Raw genomic sequence first — 14,308 nt, forward strand, 5'->3', positions numbered from 1 at the left:
TATATCAAATATGACGTAAAATAAATTTCACTTAGTAATTGAATACATTGAAATTGGGTCTCTGGCTTTTTCTTTCTTTTATAAGGTTTATTGGCTGTTTTGGTTTTTATTTGAGAGTTGTCAGACACTAGAGTGGGTAATGAAAGAGTGAGAAGACGTGCAGAAAAGATCATCAGGCTGAGACTTGGACTTGTAGGATTCTGTCTCTTTAAAAACTCTGCCTTCAGGAAGTCATCACAACATGGCTCCTCCATTAACCTTTTAAAATTGTCACCAGCGTTGCTCTGAGAAGTAGCTCCTATAATGAGCTCAGCAGACATGCAGTTCCACCAGGTCTTTGCTAATTGCTGCTGGACAGTCTGAAGGAGCTGAGTGGAGGAGTCACATGTTCTGTGAAGCAGAAGCTTTGAAACTGCAGATCCAAAGAGGAGCTTTGTCCTTGAAGGCAGTGCTCCTTTAAGTTTAGAAATACCCACAAATACGTATGAAAGGAAGATTTAACTAGTGTATTTTTGTCAAGAATGTAGATTAACATAGATTTAGCTCAAACGAGAGAGAAACGTAATGTTATGCATATAACTACTGTTCCCTTTCAGTCGATTCACTCGGTACAACAGAGCATGGGGCGTGATATCCCATACTCTATGTGTTGTACCGAGTGAATTGACTGAAAGGGAACAGGAAGTTCATTCTCCTTCATTAATTTCGATGAGAAGGATCAAATCCCCAACTCCAACATCTGTTTGGTTTTCTAGCCAGGCAGTAATTTAAAGACCAAAACCAAATGACCTGGATTAGCAAAGCATGCCAACAACTGATGGTGTCATCCAGGACATGTTACTGTGGAATATCATCTCTGCTGCTGAGATGTTAAGCTGTTAGCATGTCAGGACAGTCATAAGACTGTCACACAGCAACAGTGTCTTTAGTCAGAGGGGTCTTCAGGCAAGACTGACTGCTACTGGAGATCCTTCCTCCCCACAGAATCACCAACCACAAACTTTGAACATACATGGATGAAATGAGTGACGACAACATTTAATTTCCCTTTGGGATAAATAAGAGTATTTTTTAATAGAACTGAAATAGCCACATTAGTACTTCCAGGAATAATAATCCAGCATTAGGATCATTATGGTTTCAGAACCTGGCAGCAGCAGGGCAGAGCAGGCGTTGTAGATCTAGCAAACCTTTTATTAGTTTCAACTTGATCATGAACAGTCCTGTACTTATTACAGAGCAGCTACAGCAGCAGGGACATTTAGGTAGCAGACATCAGGGATAAGGCCTGTTTTTTCAGTGTACACATCTTCAAATGCATAGAGTGTTTTACAGTAACTTCCCTCATCAACACAAAGCAGCAGCAGCACTGCAAAAACACTAAACCTTACCAAGTATTCTTGGTCTGGTTTCTAGTGCAAATATCTTAGAACACTTGAAATAAGACGTAAATCTTCAGTAAGATATAGGAGCTTTGTTTTAAGTCAATAATTCCTTAATGTTGATGAAAAAGTTCTAGTTCCACTGGCAGATTATTTCACTTATAACAAGGGAAAAAAGTCTAGTTATAAATAAAATAATCTGCAAATGGAACTAGTACTTTTTCATCAACATTAAGGAATTGATTAAAACAAGCTCCTTCGTCTTACTGAAAAGTTACTTGTAAAATAGTTTGTCTCATTTCGAGTGTACTAAGATGTTTGAACTAGAAACTAGAGCAAAATTATTTGATTTAGTGGTTTTGCAGTGAGTTCTCTGTGAGCAATGTGTCTGTTACACATCAACTGTAAATACGCTGGAAGCTGGTGAGTGCAAATAAGCTAGTGAGAAACACTTCGAGGTAATACATCTTCTAACGGAGGGTTTATGAAAAATAATCGACAGCTAATGTTCACAAATATTCATACATGTGAAATAATTGTGTTTGTAGCATGCTTGTTACTTGGCACATGTCATCCCAGCAGGTTGTTCCTGTTGTAAGAACCGGATACATCCACACTGAAACAGAAAAACAGCAGCCAGGAGGATCACAGTGCAGCACCACACACACCAACTCTTTTTTTGTATCTCAACACTTTCATCCAACTGGCTGTAGATCAGCATCTGCTCAACCCTGCTGAGGGTAACTCAGACACAGAACCTGGGTGGCACTGAAATACAAAAATAAATAATAGAGAAGAACCAAAGAAGACAAATCAGACCCATTGGCATTGTGTGTGAAAAGGTGTAAGTTTCAAAATAAAAGGTGGGAATTTTGAAGAAGCAACAAACAGTTTGATTTCCAAGGGGAAAATCTGATTCTCACCAATCAAATTTTAAAATCCAACATGGCTTCCACAGGTTTAAAATATGTTTATTTCTGCCTGTCTGAGTTAATCTGAAGCACTTTCACCTTGATGTGTTCCTGATTAACAGGGATGGAAAGGATCCTGGGATCCAGGTAGAGCTTTTAAATTTACAGTCTCAAAACTGCTTGTTTGATTGGTGAAAGAGCAAAATCAGAAATACTACAATATCCTACACACTAGTATTAAACTTATCAATAATACATTGCATAGAGATCTATATTAAAAGTATCAATATCTTTTATAATTTTGGTAGTGTTAAGAGCATTTGTTGCTTTTTTAACTTAAATTGAGGTGAATTATCTTTAGGCAATCTTTCTTTTTGATTTTTCTGTTTGTACTACGAAACTAGTATTTTCACAGGATTATCAAACTGCAAGAGTCTCATAGTGATGGATACCGAGCAGCTCCCGGTGTTTGGGTTTGGTCACCAAGTGGTGATTAGAAGACCATGAACAGGTTGTGGCATATTTTCCAGATCCAAGTTCTGATGTTCTGGCTGCAGATGTAAATGGAACCTGACATAAAGACTCCACCAGAGCTTCTTCCTGGTTTACTGCTGCTCACTTTAGTTTCTATCGACAGTTCTAGGAATATTCTGCACTGAACTTCTGTTCAGAGTGCTCTCTGTGAGACACAAGGCAGGAAGTGCTGAAAGAACTGAACCTCACAGTTTGGCCAGTAACAGTTAATATGCCTCATGTTTACCTTGTTACCGTGGAAGGTAGGCAAAGAATGTGGAGGCTTATGAAGGTTTAAACTATGTACAGTACTGGGAAGATAATAATGCCTTGTGGTGGAAAAGAAAACTGATTCTTAGAATTTTTCTTGGTCAACTGGTTTCACCTGGGTAAAAAAAACAAAAAAAAAACAACTCACAACTCTTGTGGATTGACTCTTGTTCTACTTTAACTAATTTAAGCAGTCCTTTGACCGAACAAAAGGAATCGTTTTTTCTCTAAATGTCCATTGAACTCTTGTCATATTTTCCACAGTGCATTTTGTCAAGTGTTGAACAGCAACCTGTTGCTATGTTGCTCTACAACATGCCAATCTACTCCTTTGTCTGCTCTTTCATGTTGAGGACTCAGCCGCCTTTTCTGAGCCTGAAAACAGGTGTGACCTGTTTTCAGGTTCAGTTTCCTGCAGCGCAGCAACGGCCCGAACCAGAACCCGTCACTTGGCTCACAGGATGCAGTCTGCCTGTGCGGTGTTCTGGATCAGGTCAGAAACCTAACCCCTACACAGCAGCGAGTCACAAGCTCAATAAGCAGCAGTCGTCTGGACGGGTTTGGAGTCTTTAACTCGGCTGGAGTCTGTCGCCGCTGCGTCCGAGTTCTTCTGAGAGTTGGTCGCGCTTGGGATCAGGCTGTCCAGTTCCTGCCGGTGGCCAGTTTCCAAAAGCCACTCGTGGAACTTTAGCTCCACCAACTCCTGAAACTGTTGCTTCTGCTCCCTACAAACACACAACATCCAGGAGAAAAGGATTGAAAAGTCAGGAAAGAGTTTTAGAGCCCGCTGAGAGATTTCCCCTCCATCTGCCCCCCTGCCCTGCCACGGGTTCACCAGGCTGTCTGGGTCAGACAGACTGCAGAAGCCAATAAATCAAATCCACATTGGAGACATTTTCCATCAAACTCCTCCCTGGTTTACAGTGTACTGCTAAAGTATTCATACTCCTTAAAAGTTTTCACATGACAACATTGATCATGATCATTTTTTTTGGAATTTTACCCAAATGAAGAGAAAGTAGCATAAAATGATAAAATGGAAGGAACACTTTGAAATGAAATAATGAAAAGGTTGGAGTCCTTTTACTCCGATAACGCTAAATAAAGTTGCCACACCCTTGGATTACCGTGAGTTAGTTTATCACATAAACTACAAATAAAATGCATTGCGGTTTGTGGCTGTGATGCGACAATGTTTAAGGGAAATGAATATTTTTGCATAGCACTGTAAACAGTCAGCTTAAAGTTGAAGTATGCAGCTTTTATAAACAATGTGTTTTTTAAATATGTGTTAAAACTGTCACCATGTCACAGTATAATGAGACAGATACCGTATTTTCCGCACTATAAGGCGCACCTTCAATGAATGGCCTATTTTAAAACATTTTTCATATATAAGTAACATAGAATAGATGCTACAGTAGAGGCTGGGGTTACGTTATGCATCCATTAGATGGAACTGCGCTAAAGGGAATGTCAACAAAATAGTCAAGATAGGTCAGTCAAACTTTATTAATAGATTACAAACCAGCGTTCTGAAAACTCTGTTCATTCCCAAAATGAATAAACAGCTGTTTTATTATTTTCCCCGAGGTAAAGTCAGTGACGTGGTATTTTTGTGACACAGTTTATCTTTTAACAACAGCAAGGTATAACATATAGTGGAGGGGAACTTTTCCTCGATTCAATAAACACGTAAAAAACAGTCTGATACTGTTACGGTAAATCTAACGTTAGTGCAATCACAATGTATATCCACTTCCGCACCATTGATTGGTTCATGTTAAATTCTCTCGCTGCTGCTCTATTCCCGTGTTCTACTGCGTGACTTATCGCCTTGAGCTTAAACTCTGCGTCGTAAGACAAGTCTTTACACAAAACCCAGTGTGCACCGCGAGCTTCTTCTTCTACGAGGGAAAATGAAGTCGGCGGCTGCTTACCGTAGTTGCGAGACCTGTTGTGGCTCAATATTGGTCCATATATAAGGCGCACCGGATTATAAGGCGCATTCTCGGCTTTTGAGAAAATTGAAGGTTTTTAGGTGCGCCTTATAGTGCGGAAAATACGGTAATCTCTTCGACCTCCTTCCAGTGCTCCTACTGCCATCTGCAGAAACAGACGGTCGAAAACAGCCAAGCAGAACCAGCTCCTGAAACTGGAGGAGGAGGGGTTTGGCGTTGTCAATCACCTTGTGTACATGTGCTAAATGGAACTACAGGAGAGTCGTTTATCTGCCATCATTGTTGGCTATGCTAACTCCCCTTAGCATTTATGGTAAGCTCTGTTGTGGGTAACGAACTGTAGAGTAGCCAAGAAAAAGGGGGAGGATGTGAGCAGTGCTTGCAGGGGGGTAATTACCAGCATTAAAACCCTCCTCCTGGCTCTGATTGGTTGTTTCGGACAGAGTGGTATTTCTTTAGATGACAGCAGGACCACAGGGGGAAGGCAGAGGAGCTTGATCTTTTCACAGATCATCTGTCTCATATGCACTGTGTATGTACTGTGACAACATAGTGACAGTTTTAACAAATATGTAAAAAAAACCAAAACTTATTGTTAATAAAAGTTGCATACTGCACTTTAATAATCAATCCACCAAGCATGGAGCACTGCCAGGCTTTTCTTAATACCCACTTGTTCAGTCGGGCCTCCATCACTGTTTTCTGCCAGCTCTGTATCCTTTTCTGCTTTTCCCTCAGTGCTGCCTGGTAGGCAGAGGGCAGGCCGCCAGGTACCTCGCACGTGTCGCCCTCCATCTGGAAAGGCACAACCAACGTGTGAAACTCGGAGGGGGGCAGCAGGCGGTAGCAGGTGCCGTCCGAGCCAGAGGGCGAGCTGAGTGGGGGGCTGGCGAAGCCCTCGGTTCCCAGAACCAAGGGCTGATCCCAGGCATTGGGGACCACAGCGAGCCCCACACTGGCCATGTGGTCCTCCAGGGACGGGTAGAAAATGTGGAAGGGACCCAGGGTTATCTCGGAGTTTCCGGGCAAGAGCAGCGGGTAGGTGGGGGTCAGGGCGTGGATGGTGCAGTGCGAGGAGGCGCCGATCACCACCCTGCCGGCAACACACACCACACGTACGTTCTGACAGCTGTGGATGTGGACGCTGGTCTGGACTGGACCCAGAACCACTGTGCTGTCACGGCATTTGTCCACACTGACGGATCTAAAGAACGCAACAAAAACATTACATGGTGAATTCATGTTCCCTGGGAATGATACGAGCTTACTGACAGCGTTTCCGTCATAGATCTCACTTATCGATTCAATTCTCTATCGATTCTCACTGAGTTAGGAAATAACATCTAAATTCAAAATAAAGATAGGACGAGACGACCCACTGAATTTAAACATATTACTAAGCGGAGGAAGAGAAACTCATGTATGTGGGATACATGCACCAACATGCACCATGCTGTATTTGATTCAAACAAAGCTAAAGCTAGCTTACAAAATTAGAATCCTTCTGTCAAATGAACAATTTAACTTGGATCACATCAACAGTTTTTGTGCAGACAGATCTGCATGTTTGCCTTTTCAGGGAGGATCTATCAAGACTCAAGGTGTATGTAGCTGTGGAAACGTCACTCAGATGTTATTTATTGTTAATCGTTTTGGCGTCTGTCATTTTACTCCTCCCTGCTTCAGTGAAAGAGGTTCCTAGAAATGTGCGAGAGCTCTGAACCAGCATCAATCCGGCTCTCCTCAACTAGTCATTGTCAATAAAGTAGAACATTAATGAAAAGTTCATATATTTCAGTAACTCAGTTCACAAGTTGCACATTAAATATATTACTTCCCAATAGACAATAAGTAAAAAATATATATTTCTATTAATGATGATTTCTTGCACAAAGCTGACAAAAGCATAATATTTAAGTTCAGAATATTATATCAGACCAATTAAAAATATTCTTAATGCAGAGGTGTGGGTCTAATGAAAATATGTTGCCTGTTTAAAGGTTGTTTTCAAGAGTTGCTTTTAATCTAACAAGCGAGTGAATCCATATTCCAATTTATTGAATATGACTGTAAGTACTAATATGAGATGGAGAACGCTCACACTGCTGGCGTTACACTAACACAAATCAGTGCCACTGCCAAATGCGCTCCCAGCAATAAGAGTAGCTGGCCACACCTGAGAGGAAATAATAAGTATATGAAGGCATCAGAACATCTATGGATCTTGATGTTGGCACCGGTCAGCTTGTCCGATGTTTTAGCCAGAGTCTGTCTGATGACCTGGGACATCAGCACCATCTTGCTGCCGGGTGGGGCCATGTGGGTGTTGCGGGCTATCTTGGCTCTCTTCAAGGCTCCTTCCACTGGAATGAAAAGACAACAGACAGGGAGTCAAACACTTCCAGGCAGGCAGATTGGAGGCTGAAGGAGTCTGAATGCCAGAAGACTCAGTGACACCTTGTTGGGCCCAGGCTAGTTTCTTCCCTGAGCGGAGGCAGGCGGTCATCCCAAAGGGGTTGAGGGTGAGGTTTTGTTGGAGACATGAGAGGAGTTTGTGCAGAGGGAAGGAGCGGCTCAAGATGGAGTAGCCAGACAGTGTTTGGAGCGGCCCTTTGGTCAACAGCTTGTGGATGGGCTGGATGCCTTTTCCATGGCCAACCGAGCCCTCCAGGAGGAGGCCTAAACTCTGCACGGCTTCCAGGGAGATCTGATGACAGAAGGGTAACTACAACGCTTTAAATCTTTCTACGGCACAGAAATTCAGAACACATCTGGTCAGAAAACATGCTGAACAAGAACATCTATGGGCTTTAAAGGGGCAGTATTGTGTAAAATCAACTTTTTTGAGCTTTACCTCATGTTATAATATTATTCTCTCATCAGAAACATACCTGGAGTGTTGCTTTAATTCTTCCATGCATGTTTGAAAAACCCTTTAATCTCCCATGGCAACCATTCAACTGCAAAACACCTGGTTGAACCTAGCCCCACCTTCAAGGCACAGCTCCTCCTTGAAGCTTCCGCCTCACGGAGCAGCCCGCTCCCACTCAGCTCCTTCAGACTAGCCAGCAGCAATTAGCAAACACCTGGTGGTACTGCACAGCTGCTGAGCTCATTATAGGAGCTACTTCTCAGTGAAATTCTGATAAAAACTTTGTTAAACCGTTAATAGAGGAGCCATGTTGTGATGACTTCCTGAAGGTGGAGTTTCAGGAAGCGTAGGAGGTTTTAAAGAGACAGAGGCCCAATTTTAAGGCATTAAATTAGAGACTAAATTTTCTTTTAAGTCATTTTTGATATACAGCATTCTTTTCTAACAACTGAAATTAACATAGTTACTTGATTGTGCTATAGAATGGCACTATGTACCTGGAAAACACATGATACTGCCTCTTTAAACTTGGCATCAGTAAGTCTTTATGATGTTTAGTGGGTTTATTTGATGACCCAAAACAACAAGTCAGGTTTCTTGGTGCTTGATTTCAAGCACCAAGAAACCAAAAAAAGTTCCTAAATATCAACACAGCAACCAGGTTACAGGCATACAAACAATATGCAAAGCTAACAACTGTACATTGTCAAAAATATTTCTCTTCTCTGTCTTCAAACACACATGAACATGAGTGGCATCTCATTCCCAATTTATGGGATTTAACATGATGTTGATCGTTCCTTCACAACTTCAAGTCTTCTTAGAAAGATAGCATAGACTCACCTGGGAGTCTCTTTGGGTCTGTCCCGACTGAGACAACTGCCCCGGTTCTACCAGCAGCTCCAAAATATCTGCCAAGTGGTTCTGAACAAACGACAGATGAGCCTGATCGTCCCAATTCTGCCAAACAAAGCCAGCAACAAAGAAGGGCTATAAGCGACAGATCAAAGAACCGGGGAACAATGATAAGACCTGTGCTTCCAGTTTCACGACATAAACATGCTACATTCAGTCAGGTCGGTCCTGTCTTTAGTGTCCGTCACCTTGTTCTGAGAGCTGGCCTTGGTCTCTCGCTCCGATGGAGAGGGGGAGCGAGCTCGGTGACTGGGCCACTCCTCACCGATCAGAGACGTCCGCAGAGACACGCGGTTCAGCTGCTGGATGTAGAGGAAGAGGAGGAACTGAAGCGTGTCCACTGACAACTGGGGACAAAGACACAACGGCTCAGCATCAACCCTGGGTTACATGAGAAACAATAATTGGTATTACTGCTCTCCACCACTGGTGTCCTCTTACCTTACTTCTCTGCTGGTCCAACTCGCTTTTGGAGGAGCACTGGGACATGCACTCTGCCAGCTCCAGCCTTTCCTCTGGAGTGTGACTCAAAAGCAGGTCGAATGTCTCAAAGTAGAGCCACGCCAGGTCTTCTGGAAGCTGCAGCTTTCCACAGGCGATGTGCCGCCACATGGACCAGCCCAGGACAGGAAAGCAGCCTTCCCGAGTTTGGACATAGATTGCCATCTTCCGGAGGTAGTGCAGGCTGAGCTTGGAGGTGGGAGCCACCTGAAAATGGACCACACTCTGGGTCATTTCACACATCGACAAGTGTCTGGATGACGTCAAGCATTCAACTGGCTGTCAGTGCATTCACCTGCAGGGCACCCAGTAAGAAGGGCTCCATGCGTGGCCATATGCTCACACTGTCCGCCTCCATGTCTGAGAGGAGAGGGAGAGTTTTCACATGATGCACAGAAGTTATACACAGAACGAAAGTGAAATAAATCCATAGAGATTTAAAGAGGAGGAGCAAATACGAGTACCTATGTTTCCATCAATGTTTTTTTTTCTGTGCATTTTGGACTATCGCAGTAGAAAAGGTAAATAGAAATATACTAATTCAAAATGACTTACTTAAATTCACAATAAAGCTTTTTACATTGGCTTGAAGTGGCTTTTCCAAAAAAGAGTAAGAGTGTTAAAAGGAAGATGGAAACACATTTGCAAAATAAGTTATGAAGTGGCGAATCACAGTTCCAACCTTTAGCACGTAGGGGAGACCTGTCAGTCTGGATGGGAGTGGTGGGAGTGCTCTCATACACTGCTAGCTCTGTGCCTTACTATAGGCATGAAACTCCCAAAAATTTCTAATTCCCACCCTCTAGCTCTGAGCGGAGGAGTCTCTCCATTTTTCTGAGATGTGTGGTTCATGCTGGTTTGTTATCTTTGCACCTGGTTTATTACAGCCATTCGTAGAGTCAACATCTGACAAAATCACGCTTTGCCTGGTTGATGCACTCCAAACCAGTAGAAGGAAATGCATCTAATTCTCATTAGCTTTTTTTGCAACATTTTAAAAGTTTGCTCAAAATCTGCATGACAATTGGATGGAAACATATTTACCTACTGCTACCAGCTCACAGGATCACAATCACACAACTGAAATCGTCATCCACAACATCTCATTGAAGATACTTGGATGATATGATATTTATTGGGATTTTATGTGGTAAATAACAAAAAATATAAGCCATAACTGTAAAGCTAGCTGAAGAAATTTTTTAAAGGACTTTGAATATAAGGTTGGCCATTTATTGTATTGTTTAATATCTTGAATTTCTTATGAGAATTTTGATTCGTCGTTGACACAATAAATTCCAATTGATGTTTAAACAAACAACAAAACTGTCCTTATTGTTAGGATTATTAGTTTAACTATTGTTCTCCATTGTTTGTTCAACAAAGTTGTATCAATAAATATCAATACATTTGAAAATATAATTAAATGTAGTTACTGTGTGCAGTTTAGTGATACCTATCATACTTCTTCTTGTGACTGAAGTCCTAAAGTAGTGCATAACAAAGAAATGAGTGTGTTATTTTAAGAGCAGCATTTGTGTTTGTGCAGCTTTGATTGCTGTGCCATGCACTCACAGCTATAATGTTACCTAAAATAAGTAATAAACACACTGCCTGGCCAAAAAAAAAGTCGCCACCAAAAAATGGTCACACTCTCTAATATTTTGTTGGACCGCCTTTAGCTTTGATTACAGCCCGCATTCGCTGTGGCATTGTTTCAATAAGCTTCTGCAGTGTCACAAGATTTATTTCCATCCAGTGTTGCATTAATCTTTCACCAAGATCTTGTATTGATGATGGGAGAGTCTGACCACTGCGCAAAGCCTTCTCCAGCACATCCCAAAGATTCTCAATGGGGTTAAGGTCTGGACTCTGTGGTGGCCAATCCATGTGTGAAAAAGATGTCTCATGCTCCCTGAACCACTCTTTCACAATGTGAGCCCGATGAATCCTGGCATTGTCATCTTGGAATATGCCCGTTCCATTTGGGAAGACAAAATCCATTGATGGAATAACCTGGTCATTCAGTATATTCAGGTAGTCAGCTGACCTCATTCTTTGGGCACACAATGTTGCTGAACCTAGACCTGACCAACTGCAGCAACCCCAGATCATAGCACTGCCCCCACAGACTTGTACAGTAGGCACTAGGCATGATGGGTGCATCACTTCACCTGCCTCTCTTCTTACCCTGATGCACCCATCACTCTGGAACAGGGTAAATCTGGACTCATCAGACCACATGACCCTCTTCCATTCCTCCAGAGTCCAATCTTTATGCTCCCTAGCAAACTGAAGCCTTTTTTTCTGGTTAGCCTTACTGATTAGAGGTTTTCTTACGGCTACACAGCTGTTCAATCCCAACCCCTTGAGTTCCCTTCGCATTGTGCGTGTGGAAATGCTTTTGCGTTCACAATTAAACATACTCCTGAGTTCTGCTGTTGTTTTCTTCGATTTGATTTGACCAAACGTTTAAGTAACCGCCGATCACGATCATTCAGGATTTTTTTCCGACCACATTTCTTCCTGGAAGACGATGGTTCCCCACCATCCTTCCAGTTTTTAATGATGCGTTGGACAGTTCTTAACTCAATTCTAGTAGTTTCTGCAATCTCCTTAGATGTTTTCTCTGCTTGATGCATGCCAATGATTTGACCCTTCTTAAACAGACTAACGTCTTTTCCACGACCACAGGATGTGTCTTTTGCCATGGTTGTTTAAGAAATGAGGAGTTACTCATTGCATCAGCTGGGGTTAAATAACTTGTTGCCAGCTGAAAGATAATCGCCTATGCAGTACTTATCCAATAGGAGGTTTGTACCTATTTGCTTAGTTAAATCCAGGTGGCGACTTTTTTTTGGCCAGGCAGTGTAGTTCTTATTGTCACTTTTATCACATTAGTAGTACCACAAAGTGCCCTGATAAAACTTTAAGTCCATATCACCCATTCCTATCAGATTTTTTCAAATCGCAGAAATCAAAACATTTTAGTGTTTATATGTAATTCTTCCCCCTGTAAAGTAATCCCTCAGAGTTACTGAGGGATTCAACAGAATTGAATTGATGCTGTGAAAATAAACTGAATTGAAAATGCAAAGCAGCTGATTGGTTTTAGAAGTTTTCTAGTTGGAGAACATTGTCAGAGAACACTTACTTTTGCTCTCCACAAATCCAGCCTTTATAGAGTGACAAGAAAACAGAGTGGCATAAGCCATAAAAGTTCAGTTTACAGCTTGAGAATACGCCATGTGGAGGAAGTTGCTTCACTTAGATGGGAAAAAATTATTTTCTGACAGCTGAATTTCTCATACTTTCACTTTGCTATAACATCCCTAATAGCTGTTTGTGTAGTATTCAGTAGTGGAGAAGTTTTAACTGGACTTCCTATGGAAGCCTGCTGGAATTCACAGAGCCTCCGACAGCAACTCGTTCTTTCACTAATGTTAATAGAAGCGGTACAGGTGTTGGGTTTTATACACCTGCAGCCAGTGGTTTGAATGGTGACTCAGTTTTGGTAATGAAGCAGAAAATGGTAACCTTTCATAACAAATGTTGTAAATCATACTATCATACTGTAGGAGACCCCTGTAAGAAAGAACGCATGCCGTCCTTTAACATGGGAATCTAAATATGCCAGAAATGTTTATAGCACAACGTATGTGAACATTAAGTGTCAACACTGTTCCCATGGTTAAAAAATTTACATAGACTAAATTGTCTATGTAAATGGTTACACTAACATTTAACAGTTCTATTTTGGTCTGGTTATTTCATCCTGATACTCTGATTATGATTCTCTTTCCCCTCATGTGATTTTTTTTGCCCTTTGTTGTTCGGCCATATTGTCTTGATGCTTTTCTTGTGATTTGCTTTTTGCCTCTGTCATACTTTAAATTCAAGTACTTAATTTTTAACAAAGTACTGGCTCCACATTCGTTTTGCAAAGAAATCATTATGAGTTAATAATGACTGTGAGGTTTTTCTGTGCTTGGAGTTAAATTTAAATCACGACAGAAGCCAGTGAAGACCAAGTCAACTTTCTAGATATTTTGTTGTAAAATAAAAAGCTCAGATTTATTTACCACAACAGTGTTCACAAGAACATATAAGTTTATAACTCTTATTTAACCTACTTACAATATATTTCTTTAAATATATCATCACTAGCTGCTGATTTATCTGCATAACCACAGCTACCTTCTATATCTGCACCGTTTAAATGCTTTTTGGAATGAAGCAACAGTTAAAACCTGCAGATTAGGCACACCTACTTATTCCAGTTGGACAAGTATGCTTGTTTATTCTGAACAACATCATGATGTTCATCTGTGTTCCTCACAAAGTTCCTCACTTTGATGTTCCTCATCATGATGTTGCTCGGAGATTTTGAGCTTCTTCTAAAAGTGTAAAAAAACACTTATTTGTGCCTTAAGTCTGAACACTGACGGTGGAATTGGATGTGGAACATAACATAGATGTCTCCCCAGCTTTGCTTCCATGACAACTGCTGGTGTCATCCACACCTGACATTTCATCTCTTCGTAGGGCGACCTAACCTGAGCAGCTTTCTTTAGCCGCACCACAGTAGAAAGTAACTGAAATAAATCAATCATAAAACATTTTCGCGACGCAATAACAAAGGACAGCCAACTTGTTTTCCGAAAAGTAAACTTGACTAAAGTTCAGCTGCAAGCCGATGTTAGCTACAGCTTGGCTAACAGAGCTAGGAGCGCTCTTACCTCCGAACTTTGTCCCACGCAGGAAACGATGTGTTCCGTCCCTCAGGAGGATAAACTGCTGGGTCACGGTTTCATTAGACGAACGCTGATGTTCCGAGTATACTTGTCGCGGCTTGTTTTCATTCACACACTCAGTAAAATTGAATATTCTTCCTCTTTGGCGCCTCCCTTCCCGACAAGCGTCGCGCGCAGCTCGCGGGAGCGCGCGCAGCACTTTGCAGTAGCATAGCTAGCGCGCGCGCCG

At 41.8% G+C, this 14,308-nt stretch overlaps 1 protein-coding gene across 1 annotated transcript; it reads right to left on the bottom strand.

Annotated features, from left to right (window-relative positions):
• Nucleotides 1-1,929: 1,929 nt before the first annotated feature.
• tbccd1 (TBCC domain containing 1) lies at nucleotides 1,930-14,253 on the bottom strand. The gene is made up of 9 exons (XM_032568521.1): nucleotides 14,065-14,253; nucleotides 9,621-9,685; nucleotides 9,266-9,532; nucleotides 9,013-9,171; nucleotides 8,753-8,869; nucleotides 7,495-7,744; nucleotides 7,214-7,400; nucleotides 5,711-6,241; nucleotides 1,930-3,801 (listed from the first exon to the last, which is right to left on the bottom strand). The coding sequence occupies exons 2-9, from the start codon at nucleotides 9,681-9,683 to the stop codon at nucleotides 3,609-3,611; spliced, it is 1,767 nt and encodes a 588-aa protein (XP_032424412.1). The 5' UTR covers nucleotides 9,684-9,685; nucleotides 14,065-14,253; the 3' UTR covers nucleotides 1,930-3,608.
• Between the last annotated feature and the right edge of the window lie 55 nt (nucleotides 14,254-14,308).

This window comes from Xiphophorus hellerii, chromosome 7 (genome assembly GCF_003331165.1).
Source record: "Xiphophorus hellerii strain 12219 chromosome 7, Xiphophorus_hellerii-4.1, whole genome shotgun sequence".
NCBI classification, from domain to species: Eukaryota; Metazoa; Chordata; class Actinopteri; order Cyprinodontiformes; family Poeciliidae; genus Xiphophorus; species Xiphophorus hellerii.